Source organism: Ambystoma mexicanum, chromosome 14 (genome assembly GCF_040938575.1).
Source record: "Ambystoma mexicanum isolate Mex_15411 chromosome 14, UKY_AmexF1_1, whole genome shotgun sequence".
NCBI classification, from domain to species: Eukaryota; Metazoa; Chordata; class Amphibia; order Caudata; family Ambystomatidae; genus Ambystoma; species Ambystoma mexicanum.
In genome coordinates, this window is record NC_090940.1 from 127,641,176 (window position 1) to 127,655,890 (window position 14,715).

Consider the following 14,715-nt stretch of genomic DNA (forward strand, 5'->3'; position numbering starts at 1 on the left):
TGCGTTTAACTTAATTTGTTAGCACATTTCATATTCGAATTCTTGACATAGTTTTATTTGACGCGAATCCCAATTAAGATCAGAAGAGGACTCTATAGCACAGGGTACTGTTACACTAGCACGTGGATGGTCCAGTCCCCACGCCAGAGGGGGGCTGCTCTGCATATCACTCATCCTCCCCAGACCAGCTATGGAAGGAAGACCACAATAGGCAATGTGCAACAAAACAAATGTAGCGGAAAAGGACTGCCAGCCTGAGTTCTTTGGCTGAAATGATCACTCAACACTTGGATAGCTTTTGACCCCAATGAGGATTTCCAGTAACTCACCACACGAATTCCTCAATCCATAGAACACAATTGGCCCCATCCGAATGTCCCTAATCGGGCAGTTGGTACTTAAGCGGCATAAGTGCACACACCGTTTCCAGAACTTGCTTCATCAATAGCCCCAGGTGCTACAGTTACTTAATGGGTTTAGTGCACCGTTTCCTTTTTAGAGTATGTTAGTCTGATGACTTGCTCAGACCAGGTACCCTCATGACCCCTGCTGCTGCCCCTGCAATACTACTCCATGTTGCCCCAGCCATGGTTGCTCTGCAAGATGGGTACTCCACAGGGCGAGGCCATCACCCTTTACTGCACTGCGCCTGAACATTGCTAAATGGGCAGGCCGGCCTTCTGATCCTATCGTTGGCACAGGAGTCCCAGCTTCACCAGAGTGCCACCACCTGGCACCATCATGCAGGCGGTGCTGGTAATACGCCGGGATAGCTCACTGCTAGGGTCCGGGCTCTGCAGACCACACCACCATAACCAGCTGTCTCACCATGCCCTTTCTGAAATGGGCACACTTCTGAGCTCATTGTCACTGCACAATACACGTCACTCCAGGGCCCCCGTACTTAGCGTGGTTCCGGCCGGGGACTGTCTCAGCCCAGCAATGGCCTTCCCTTTCACCCAAGCCTCCCTGATGACCTGGTGGCCCTGGGCTTAATGCTGCTAACCCGCAATCCCATTCACCTGGGCTTCCTCTCTCCAGTATGGCACATGAAGCTTCACCACACCGAGCATTGCCCAAACGAACGTCAGCTTCCCCACTCATACTCCTAGGCCCCGGAGCTGTCTGGGACAGCAGAGCAGCAAATGGGCCAGAGCACGATGGAGCGGGGCTCGCTCTGTTAAAACATGTCTTGACCCTCTATCCCCAGTCCCAGGGGGTTGTCCACGACACTCAAAACTGTGCTTCAACTCGCAGATGGTTTTCAGAAGACTCGGCAGTACTGCCGCATGGCCAAGTCTTATGAAAGCAGTCTGCTCAGAGAAGCACAGGTTGCTTGTGCCCTCGGCTTCAGAACAGGACGCTCCCAGCAAAATTGCTCCTGAAGCAGAGTTATCACATGCATGAGCAAACCACGTTTCACCAAACAGACACTTTCAGTAGACTCAGCATGGTCAACTGAATACAGAAACAGCCAAAAGCTACACGCTCTTGTGATGGCTGCCCAGACTGTTATATATGTCCTGCAATGTAGAGACTTTTTTTCTTAGGGAGAGTAGTGTGAGGAATTGAAACTGCAGAGCCCAACTTCCATTATTCGCTCAAAGGGGTTTCTTACTGAATCATAACCAAATACTAGATCATAAATAGCAATGCAGCATCATGATCCAAGCGAGAAATCGAAAACTAACCTCTATTGGTTAGCTAAAAAAGGACAAACAAAATAGAACGAGTAAAAGGATCAAACCTGCGAAGTAGATAAAAAGAATACGTTGTACGAGAGCAGTAAAGTGGCTGAAATTAAGGAAATTGACAAAATAAACTAAATGGACAAGAGGATCAATGTGGACGTGAAGAATAAAGTGGATAACAACAACTCAACTAACCCAAACTACTAGATCTTAAATAACAATAAAACAAATACCAATACAACATCAAGATCCAAACGAGAAATCGACAACTTATAACCTCTAATGTAAACTAAAAGGGCAAACGGAATAGAATGACGGAATAGAATGAGTGAAGTTGATCAAATCAGTGAAGTGGATAAAAAGAATGAATTGTACGAAAGCAGTTAAGCGGTTGAAATCAATTAAATGATTGCAATAGACGAAAGGAACAAAATGGACGAAATGATTAAATCGAAGAGGATGGAAAGATGAATACAGGAGACGGATGAGTACACAGACAGATGGCATGGAATAAATGGAAAGTACAGAAAAGTCCATTCGAGTACATGAGGCAGGTGTAGTGCATGGGACAGATGGAGAGCACGCAACGGACCAAGTGCGTACGACCTGTGACATGGGCTGAACCGATAATACAGGATGAATGTACGAAGTGTGTAGAGCGGATGAGTGCGCAAAATGAATAAAGGCATAGAGCGGATGTAGGTTGTGGTACGGATGTAGGTTGTGTGAGTGGATAATAGAATGGAGCGGATGTAGGGTGTTGAGCAGATTTAGAGTGTAGAGTGGATGTAGGGTGCGGTGGTGTTGAACAGATGTAGGGTGTTGAGCGGGTGTAGAGTATGGTGCGGTGCGGGTGTAGAGTGCGGTGCGGGTGTCAAGTGTGGAGCAAACGGGTGATCTATGTGGATGGAACGGGTGATGTATGCGGATGGAACGGGTGAAGCGGTTGGAAGGAACGGGTGTAGTAAGGGGAAGAAACAGGTGAAGTGGGTGGTAGGAACAGACGATTGTTCTGGAAGAATGGGATGGTAAAGTATGACGAAGGAACGCGTGAAGTATGTCGACACAATGGATCGATCAAGTGAAAAATGTGGTTGGAACAGGTGAAATATGTGAGTGGAACGGATGAACTGGGTGGAACGGATAAACTGGGTGGAACGGATGAACAAGGCAGAAAGGATGAACAGGTAGGTTTTGGATGGAACATGTGAAGTATGTGGATGAACGGATGAACGGGTGTAGAATGGGTGAAGTAGGTGGAACGGGTGAAATGGTAGAACGGATCAAGTAGGTTGATGATGGGGTGAAGTGGGTGGAACGGGTGAAGTGGGTGGAACCAGTGACATGGATGGAACGTGTGAAGATGACATATGTGGATGGATGATGCATGAAGAAAGGATAACGTGGGTAGAACGAATGAAAGGAGCATTGCATGAAATGGCTAGGAGGTGTGCATAAAATGGCTAGGCGTGCGTGGAACAGATTGGAGTGCATGGAACGGCATGACTTAAATGGAATGGTTTGAAAGAGCATGGAAAAGAACGGTTTTGAGTGCTTAAAACGGTCTGAGTACATGGAACTATTGGAGTGAACCCGATCGCAAACACCCAAGGTAAACCACCATATCACATCTCCACGCTTACTCTCTTCTTTACAAAACCACTCAACTAGAACACAGCGATAGTATGACACCATTCGGTATAGCTGTTCTCATACCTTCATCAGCCTCATACTCCCTATCAGCCTAACTAAACACTGCTGGTTACACACCCTCCGGTTCTCCTCAGGCCTAACGCAGCCAGAATCGGTCTGGAAAAAACCTACTAGAACTAACACATACTCTTTATCTCACAACCACCACACCTATCGCTAAGAAGCAGCTATCACATGAATGAATCAGCTGCACACATATCCGGTGCGCACACGCACCTTTGACTCCCTCTATTCTCTCTACTGACTTGAACTTCGGTTCCCGAGGGCGTTAAACCTACCAGCGCCTTGAGGCCATACCAATGGTACATAAGGCGCTATATAAATGCAAAGTAACATAACATAACGTAAGACGTGTTTCAACTGTAAAATTCTGGACATACTTACGCTCCCATAATCCTCTTTGCTTTTATGCAAATTGCCAGGATTGAGTTCTATGAAGAGATACTGTATTGGTGATCTGGCCTGGGACCAAACCCCTTCCTCCCCACGGCCCCACCCTCCAAGGATGAGCGGGTTCCCCCTCAGTACATTTTTCCCATTTCCAGCACTGTGGGGCAGTGTCCCCCTAACCCTCCCATCCCCCCACGCCCACAGTGTGACGGAGTGGACGTTAATTGTGCTTTTTTTTTTTTTTGCGTCGCTGTTTTTTTTCACCATCCCTATCCATCCGAGCCCAACGGTCACCAAAACACTCGGGACGGTGTCAGAAAGAAATACCGATTCGAGGTATTGTAGTTTGTACGCTCCTGCTTGATAAAAAATACTTTCAATCATTTCCTGCCCAAGAACATACAACACCCACTGACTATAATGCATTGCTATTGGTGCACAGATGCACTGCACAGATGACCACAATAAAGACATTTGTGCATCTGCTGAACCCCCAGCTGTGTTCGTTTTCTTAACCAAATGTACTGGGTAACTCAAGTGCAAGATGATCATCCCAAAGAGGACCGGTCCCGGGGGCAACACCAGTTCTGGAATATTATTTCCCTATGCTCTATGCATTGCATTCAGGAAGATGTAGTCTCGCATTAATATTCAGTTGACTAAACTGAACTAGAGTGAAAGCAAAGCCTGGGACTGGAGTAGGGTATCCCATAGGGCATGGATTCATCTGGTAACCGTAGTAGCAATGACATGCTAAACTTTATTTTAACTTGGAGGTCATTAGGGAATGGCGTATTTGGACCTGGAACACCTGACTCTAGTGTAGTTTGGAGGAATGTGAAGCCTAAAGGTGTGAAGAAAAGAGGAGTAGGAGATGGAAAGGAAGTGGCAAGGGAGTAGGTGGAGAAACATTGTTTATATTGTTTGCATTAGTACTTGGTTGCTTAACTAGTATTTAGAGGTGCACTCAAATATCAGTTTGAATAGTGAAACCAGGCATAGTTTCTAATTCTGTATCCATCAGGGTACCTAGTTGAAATCCGGTAGAAGCCAAATGGTTCATGCTTCTGGCACTTTCAGGTTTGAGCACTTAGGCAGAGAGAAAAAACCTAAATGCTTCTTTAAGGTCTGTGGGTTCCAGTGCTAAGTGGCCATATTGCTTGGAATGTCATTCAGGTGATTAAAATGCCTAAAAACAGGTACAAAATATGGACTCATTTAAGGGGATCTTAATCCCGGTCTACGGGGACCGAGAAGAAACCGCCTGCCATGCTGACAGTCTAAGAGAAGTCTCTTAAAGCGCTGTGGCATTCTCACATTCCATAATGACTGATTAAGTGTGTGATAGCGAATGGCTAATTGATCATGTGACCATTTTCTAGGCTGATTCAGACCCTGTGAAAATGACCTTGAAGCAGAGCCTTTACATTTCTGCACTATTTATATATCGAACATGTTAAATATTGTCTGTTGCTCAAAGGCCTTGAAATTGTACCTAAAATGTAGTGCAATTGGAGCGCTCTTCGTCCTTTTTCTATCAAATCAGCCCTGGAGCGGTGATTAATACTGGTTGCAGCCAAGCACCATTTTGGCTCATGTAATCCTTTGCCATTGGGTCAAATCTGATGTTTGAAAAAAATACATAGCTCCCACTATTGTCGCTGTGCTGGTTGCCCTTGTGACATCTCAATTAAATTGCCTTTCTGTAGCAGCAGCCCTGTATGTGTTGTTTAGTCAGGAGAATTAAAAACAATTTCGGGCTCAACCGAAAATTGTTTTTATTGATGCAAACTGCAAAAACCTTACGCAGTGTTATCTGGTATTAAAGAATTCAAATGGCAATAATTCTGCCCTACCACTTTCTGACTTTTCCTATGTGAATGAGTTCATTTATGGAATAGGCCTTCGTTCAAAAAGACTGCTGCATTTTCGCTAAAATTGCCAAATTTGACAGCTATACTGATATATTCTAAAATACGCCTATAACAGAAAGGTGGGAGAAGTAGCTAGTGTATGATTCTAACAAAAGTTAACAGTGGGTTTAAAATGTGAAAATGAAACCAAGAAAGGCTTCGCCCACGGCTGAAACGGCTCGAGTAGATGAACATTCTTGGCTCAAACCCCCTCAAACTTTTGGCAGCCGTTTGTGTTTTCATTTAATTTCTAATAATTTAATTTTCTTTTACCTTGTATATATTTTCATTAATGTGTTTTTATTCTGATGTTAGGCCTATATACAGAAGTTGGCGAAGCCAATAAGCGACCTGTGCTTCGAACCAAATCAAACATTCTAAGGTTTGGTTTGCATCCCTTTATGGCTATAGGGATTTCGCTGGGTTCAGGCAATTTTAATACTTCTCGCTACTATTCGAGTCACGCACTTTAAGGTTCGCCCACCCCTAAAATCTTGACTACCATGTCTGAAATGCTCCTATTCTCTTTCAGGAAACGTTGGTAGACTGGTGCGATGAAAAAGAGCTGAACCTAATCTTAACAACGGGAGGAACGGGGTTTGCTCCACGCGATGTCACTCCAGAGGTGAGACACTGTTTGAGTTTCTCATACAACATCTGTCAAGATATTTCTAAAACAATAAGCACAGTATCTTTTCATCTTATTTATGTTCTAATTTGCTTCTTTTCCAGCGACCGGGATCTAGATATGTTCAACCCATATGCTATGGTTTCAGTAACATATGGTTAGGCAAGCATGTGCTGCTTATTAATTTTAGTATATAAGAGACTACAGACCTTATTAGAGTCCCAGCTATTTGGTCATGGCGTGTGTTTGCACATATACTGGGGTATAGGTTTGATTTCCTTGCAGGGTTGTCCAACTCCAGGCCTTGAGGGCCGGAAACATGTCACATTTTGAGGATATCCCTCATTAATATTCTTGAGATGAATTTGCATAGAATGAATCTAAATGTATGCAAATGTACCCCATGAATATTAATGAGGGTAATCCTGAAAACGAGTTGTCTGTGTCGCCTGAGTTGGGCACCACATCATAGTTATTGCACCTAACCCTCATTTTGTATTGCCCCCCCCCCATTTTGTTTCAAATTAATATTTTACTCTGTTCCCATAAAGTGGGCCTGCTGGTGTCTTCAGTCCTGCAGTGAGTCATACTACGTTTGGCCATACTTTCTGCCAAGGCGTGTAGGTATTCTGTGCGTGCAAAGGTATACAAATAAAGAATTTGTTGGCAGCCAGTTCTAACAGAGGTCAATATTTTGTCGTAAATACAGTGACCAGTAGGGCCTTGCGTTGGAACTGCATTCTTAATCTTGCACTCTTTATTTTAAGCAATGGGTAGCCATGATCTTTAATCATTACTGTAAGAAATTACCATATGGAGACAAAGGTAGCGTGTGTGATACTGTGTTCACCTTGTGGCCTTCAGGCGTTTGGACCAGTTTGGCCAGGTAGACGCTGTGATGCATTGAAATGTGGACCAGGCATCTCTGAAATGACATTGTATCGAACAGCTGGGTGGTCAGTGGAGATATATTTTGGGTCGCCTTCCTGAATTTGTCAAAACAGCAGTAATTGTAGGAAGGTTTCATGCCCTGATGATGGTGTAGAGCACGCTGTTAAGGAATGCTCCTGTATACATTTTAAATACGATCAACTGATGGCAGTTTGCATTAATCTACCCAGCATACGGGCCATTCCCCCCCGTCTGATGCTTAAGATGGGAAGATCATGGTCATACTCTCTGCCCTTAAAAGTGCCACAGGCCAGTATGCTCGTCCTTTTTGCATAGACTTGCATAATAGCCTTGCACTTAAGGGGTCCATTGAATTGCTACGCAGACCATTAATCAAGGGATTTGGGGTCTAGTGGTTAAGCTGCTGACTGTGGACCAAGGAGACCAGAGTCACAATCCGGTTTCATCACGTCAACACATTGTCTGATTCTGGGCAAATCTCTATCGCCCAATGCATCTGTTCCCGGTGCCGCTGCACGTTAGGAGCCTTCTGAAACCGGCTGACCCCAGTGTTAGGCTGTATAGAACTAGCTGCTTCGACATTTGCTCTCCTCATATTCCAAGACTTGCAACTTGACTACTTCGATCCAATGTTGGGGTGTCCTACTTATTGATAACACTTTGAGGATGTGGCAATGTAAAATCATGGAAAGATCTGAACATGCAGACTGGGGAAATTAAACCGCTGCATGCTCTTCAGAATATAGCACCCTTTTAAAAAATATATTTTGGGAGGACCACCAGGGGGTGCGGATGAATATGGACTGGGAGTGTGGAGCTCCACGCTCGGCTTTAAAGTTATTAGATTACCCCTGTGAACGGGACACAGCTATGGATATCAAGGCGGACAACAGTGGGCGTGCAACCCTCACTCTGGTGCTAGTGCCAGTGGACCCAGACCCGGGTAACGCTGACAAAGTGGGTCGGGGCACCAGCGCCATCTCCAGCGTCAAGTGAACTGGAGAGCACCGGGCCCAGCTGAGACCGGAGAGCGGACGAGACCCGTCAGCATATGCAAGTAAGGTGCCCGTCTAATTTCCGCTACCCCCCCTCGCACAGACACAGCAGGGAAGCGCCAGCACCGTTGCAAAGAGGGAGAGAGAGCCATGAACCAGCAAGGCAGATGCCCCAGCACCATTCCATAGCAGGCATGAATCTGCAGAAGCAAGGAGGGTCTTTACGGCACTGGAGGAATGGGGATAGAGACACGTACTAGTAAGAGTGACTTCAACCTGGTGGCAGATCCAGGATTAGACTGGTGGTCCGTGAAAGGGGGAGCAACTAAGCAGGTGGGAAAGTAGAACAGGGAATTTGCTTCTCTCCTCGAGGACCACTTTTGGGCGGATGTGTGGAGGGTTTCTCACACTCAGGCAGGAGGATATACCTTCTTCTCCCCCCCCCCAACACTACTTGCACCAGGATTGACCTACTATTGATCCCCGGGAACAAGCAAAGGACATTAAATCCCCCACAGTGGAAACAGTCAGATTACAAAATGGTGATGGAGCCGTGGTAGTATGAAGCAAAGAGAAGGGTTAACCTATGGTGGCGCTGTAACAATATCTTACTTCGGGATCTGGTTTTCAGGGAATATCTGGGGAACGAAATCCAAACGAGACAGGGGAGGTCCACCCCAAAATTGTGTGGGACGCTTCTAAGGCCACAATACGGGGACTGTTAATAGTAGAGGGGGCCCAGAGAAAACGGGAGAAAGGGCTCATCGAGAGTAAGTTACGGGAAGAAATACAGGGGCTCAGCTGAATGGGGGACTGGGGGACAGGACAGATTTGCTACATCTCATTCGAGACACAAGGCAGGCTCGACACGCCACGCTTATGGGGGAGGTCCTGAAGAAATTGAGTTACACAAAACAGTATTATGAGAGGGGAGATCGGGTGGGGTCACTACTATCGAACATGGTCAGGGGGAGCAGAGGGGATAGACGGGTGGAGAAGATCCGAGACAAAGGAGGATGTATGGTTTGACTGCAAGACTGGATACCCTGATGTTTTGCAGAGTACTACAAGGAGCTATATAGGAGGGCACCAGAGCCAGGGGACCAGGCGATTAAGACATACCTGAAAAGCTTGGCAATCCCAAAGCTTACCCCCGAGGACTTAGCGGCCCTGGAGCCCGAAGTCACGTCAAAAGATGTAGTGGCCGCCATAGGGAGATTGAATGCTGGTAAAGCCCTGTGGGGGTATGGGTACACCACAGACTTCTTCAGACAATTCCAGGAGTTGCTGGCAGCACCATTGGCAAGGGTTTTCAATGCCTCTAGCGAAATAGGCAATGTTCCTCCCACCTTCTTGGAGGCCAGAATAGTGGTGCTGCCCAAACCAGCGAAGGAAGGACCGTACGTACTGTCATGCGTACAGGCCCATCTCGCTTCTGAATGTGGATGCTAAGCTTTTTCGCGAGGGTTCTGGCCACCAGGCTTGAGAGGCTTCTCCCTAGATTGGTCCACCCGGATTAGACAGTCTTTATTAAGAAGCAGCAAGGGGCGGACAATCTATGCAAGACCCTCCATGTGCTGCACTCCCCCATGGTCAAAGAAAGGGGAGCCTTGATGCTATCCTTAGATGCTGAGAAGGCTTTCAACCGCGTAAGATGGTCGTTCTTAAAAGGGGTACTGGCATTGGTGGGGATGGGAGAGAAATGGGAGAGTTGGATAGCGGCCCTGTACTCCAGTCCCAAGGCAAGAGTGGTAGTGAACAGGGAAGAGTCACGTCCTTTCGGGTTGGGAAGGGGAACCAGGCAGGGGCGTCCCACTCCTATATGTGCTGGTTATGGAGCCGTGGGCAGTAGATGTCAGGGCCAACAGCCAAAGGTGAGGGGTGGACTTGGGGGAGGAAGAATATAATTGAAGTCTATTCGGGGATGATGCCCTCCTAATTTATCTTGCCCCCAGGCCTCCCTCCCGGCACTACTGGAAAGGCTTGAGGTATATGGGCAAATGTCCGGTTTCAAGGTGAACCTTGGCAAATCCGTGGCATACACGATCGGACCCGAGAAAACCCAGATTGGGGAATACGTGAAGGTTTCCAGGTGCTGGGGGATGGGTTCCATTACTTAGGGGTGGAGATCCCGGCAGACCGTGGCAACCTTTTTGACAGGAATTCCCCGCCCCCCTCCTTTTGGGAGAAAATAAAGGGGGATATTGGCCGATGGGCCAGGCTCAACCTGTCATGGATGGCGAGATTCAACTGTATCAAAATGGTCATGCTTCCCAAATTCTTGTTCCTGTTTCAGATGCTCCCAGTGCTTGTCCCCGTGCCCTTTCTAGATATGATCAAACGCAGATTACTGAAGGGGCGGGGGGGTCTCCCGGACCTGGGGGACGTATTACAGGGCAACTCAGTTGTGTTTGTTGGTAGACCCTACTGGAGTCGTAATCGGAGAAGCAATATGTTGCAATGGACAGCTCAATCCTTTGCCCGGTTACCCTGGGCGAGTGGTTGTGGGTCCCACAAAGGGAGATACCATGAAGAGTCCTCAAACACCCTCTGTTGGAAGTGTTGTGGTCAATTTGGAAGGTGACATGAGATGGATCATGACCTGCCCCTCCCCCCTCAGCTGTATCTGGGCACCCCCGTTAAGGAATCTCATAGCGGACCCACAGCAATTTCAGGAATGGTACGAAGCGGGCCTTAGTAGGGCGGGACAGATGTGGGAGGAGGGAGAATTTCTGTCTATGTGAACCCCTGGAGGAACTCCTCCATATTTGCCAGCTCACCCTTCCGGTATTTGCAATTGAACGGAGCTCTCAAGGCCCCACGGTGGGGGCACAATTTAAGAAGGGACCTTACAACTTTTGAATCTCTGCTGCTACAGGGGTTGGGGGAACACAAAAGGTTGAATTGCAAGCATCTATAAAGTGCTCCTGAAGTCTGAGCCCCTGCGGGAACTGAAAGCCAGGGACAGATGAGCCGAGGACCTACAAAAAGTGATAACGGATGAACTATGGGCCACCATGTGTAGAAGGGCTTCCCAATCCACGGCTTCCCTTCACTTTAGAATGCAGGCTATCAAGATCCTGCACCGTTGGCACCACTCCCCTGCCCGCCTGGCCATAATTTACCCAGGAGCAGATTCAAAAGGCTGGAAGTGCCAATCCCCTGGCGCAAACTATTACCACATGTGGTGGTGATGTGCCCATATGAATACCTACTGGGGGTGGTCCTCTCCTGGATTAAGGGGGTTGACAGGGATCACGCGCAGCCCATCCCCATGGGGGCTCCTCTTTGGGGTATGAGGAGAATGAGGGAGGGGAACAGGGAAACCACATGGCCAGTACTCTCCTGGTGGCAGCCAGAAGTTGTCTGCTCAGTTCTGGAAGCGGAACAAAGACCCCACGGAAAGGGAATGGCTGGGGAAGGTCAGAATGATCTAGGGGATGGAATACTTGACCTATATTGTCAATGCATCCAGGGTCAAAGGTGGAGAAATATGGTTACTGTTTTCACAAAATATGGTGCATAGCCTGAGGGGCATTGAATGCAGGAGCACACAATTGCCTCTGAAAATTGTTTGCATGGTCGTTAGGGCTACATGCCGAGGGAGATTGGGAGGGACAGGGTGGGGGGGAGGGGTTCTAAAGAACACATAGTGAGGATAAAACGATTATTGTTTTTTTGCAAATGTTTCTTCTTTTTCTTTGAGTGCCTTAACCTCTTGTTACAAAATGCTAATTAAATTTTGAATTTCCCCAAAAATGTATTTTTAAATATATACACTGACGATTCCTAGAAATCCTGTAGCTTTTTCACACTCCCGGTCCTGAATTCAGCCTGTCCTGTTACAAACAGCTATCTATATGATGCTGCTTCTGAGAACATTGGGGTGTATTTGCACATTCGGCTCAACCTCTGAGATGGGGAACTATATTTTTAGACTAGCAGTAGCTGGCATGATTTTCCGGCTGGGTGCTCAGAGAGGTAGTGGGAGACTTGAACACAGCCCTTCTTAGCACTGCAATGGCTACAGATAACAAATGGGAACGTCATACAAACCTTTGGAAACTCCTCTCATAAGGCTGGGAAGGAATGGACATGAATAGAACAATAGCCTTCTGAGATATATCATCAACTGGGGCACTGCTTAAGTGTACATGTATGATATGATGGGTTATTTATAACACGCTAAACTCCCAGAGGTTTCTAAGCCTGGATCCGGGGATCGAACCTGTTGCTCCGTGTCGTCTTGTTTCCAAGGCGAGCACGTTGCTGCTGAGCTATCCTTCTGGGACGTATGTATGTATGTATGTATGTATGTATCTATGTATGTATGTATGTATGTATGTATGTATGTATGTATGTATGTATGTATGTATGTATTTTGTAAAGTCCAAACCTAGCTCGGAAGCAACAGAATCCTGTACACCGGGAAGGCACCCAGTGAGTTACAAGTAAGATGCAGGGGTCCATAGAACAGGATCTGCTGCAGCCAGGGAGGTGCACTCCAGAGGCAGAGGAGGAGAGTGGAGTGCAGGAATGGGCTACAATGCAATGCATTATAATATGTTTTGATATGACATGTCCTACATACAATAGTGCCTTAAGGGAACACAGTTGGAACCTGCAGGTTTGCAAAGTTTCTTTCATTTATATTTTGTATGATGTACAATTTACCAGGTGACCTAATTACAGTTAAGAAATTGATGGTTGCCTTTTCTTCAATTTAATATACTTGTCATGGGCCACACGTGTGCCCATTCCACTGCTTTTACACAGAATATTTGATGTTCCAATTATTAGACATGGCTGTGCTATTACCGCCTAGATGATAAAATATAGCTTTTATTGTTTGCCAATAGTATAAAGGTCTTGTGAGTTGAGAGGAAAATGTGTGTATCATTTGAGTAGTGCCGACTATATATACACTCTGCTTATCTGTTAATATTTTGAGCCCCCATTTGGAAGCTCCCCAACATCTAAATGTGTATGAACACTTGGGTGTGTAAGATGAGATAAAAGAAAAACGTGTTCTACTCATGTTTTTAATAAATTGGAATGCATCTCTCCTCTGAAGATGTCATATTACACTTTGGTATCACCTGCCTGTTATCGTCCTCCGAATGGTACCCTATAACTGAGGAGTTCATGATCGGATGCCGTTGTTGTGGTTCCAGTTGGCTCCAGTTCTGTTTCAGCTTTTTTGAAACGTTGTACTTTCTTTCATGCTACTTCCTTTGTCAGTCCCTGCTACAAGCAGGTGGGGGCAGAGATTTGAGGGGTAGGTGTGGGGAGGGGAATAGACGGGATCAGCAGTTGTGACATGTTTTGCAGTCCTTTTGCCTAGCAACAGCAGTGAGCAAGACAAGAGCACAAGTGACAGCTTTAAAATCCCAACACATAGACTGTGTTACACATAGTGAAAAAATAAAAGGCAGCAGTCAAGGACATCACTATTTTTTGTACAATATGTTTATTAGATTGCATTGAGGATACATAGTCGCTACAGAAACCGAGATTCTGATTGATGGGTATGTAGGTCTGGCAGATGCAATTTGGGAGCTTACGCTCGACCTCCTAGACTAAGCAAAACCAGCTGTGTCAGCTTGAGCATAATCACCTTTGAAACCTGCCTAAGTCCCCTTCAAACCACCCACACAGCCTCCAATAACCACCTCTTCCTGCGGAAGAGATGCCTCTTCAGTCCCAAGAGTAGAATCTGAGAGCTTGCCCCAGAAGTGAGAAAACGGACAAAACAAACCTACATTAGACCAACCGTTTCCATCCAAACCATTCAAGGAGGCCTTGCTCGCATTCTCCTTTGCAAACGGCTATTGCTTCCTCGGAAGGTTAGCACCAGACCTGGACAGGTCTTTTTAAATCTCAGTTAGAGCTCTCTTCTTGGATAGCATCCCTGGACTTAAATCAGAGAATGGTAACAGTAGCTTACCCTCTCCCCCCCACCCCCTCCCACACCTCACATTTTGACCTTTCCCAGATGTCCCTATATTCGTATTCATCTTTCAGAGTCTGAGAACACAATTCATTATGGGATCATTAGACGCATCAGCATCCCCCAACAGAGGCTTAAAAAAGCTCTCTTCCTTTTCATTGGGGGTTGTTTAGGATTCTCATTCTGAATCCCCAACACTCTGAGGTGGGCACATGTCTGCAGATTGCCCAAAACCTTTACTTTTGCCTCCGAACCTCAAAATACTACAAATCGTCCTCTTTAACTGCATTGGTATTGCCTAAGAAGGTGTCCGTTTTCTTGACTGCCTTCCAGCGTGATCGACCAGGTCTCCAGACTGCCCCACTGAATATCGGCTACAAAACAATGCATCTTTAAATGAATGGGTAGTGGCAATACAAGACTTGTCTCCAACTGCGCCTAGCGGTGTGGGTCTACAAGATGCTGGCTAAGCTGTGTGTGTATAGGTATGGGGTAACGATGGCACAATCTCACCAGAAAATAT

General features: G+C 46.4%; 1 protein-coding gene across 38 annotated transcripts in view; it reads left to right on the top strand.

Moving 5' to 3' along the window:
* Positions 1–14,715, top strand: part of GPHN (gephyrin) — a 2,801,546-nt gene that overhangs the window by 735,636 nt on the left and 2,051,195 nt on the right. For all 38 annotated transcript variants that reach the window (XM_069638674.1, XM_069638676.1, XM_069638677.1 and 35 more), the window contains exon 4: positions 6,240–6,332. In XM_069638674.1, coding sequence (XP_069494775.1) covers positions 6,240–6,332 — 93 coding nt within the window. The remainder of the gene's footprint in view (positions 1–6,239; positions 6,333–14,715) is intronic.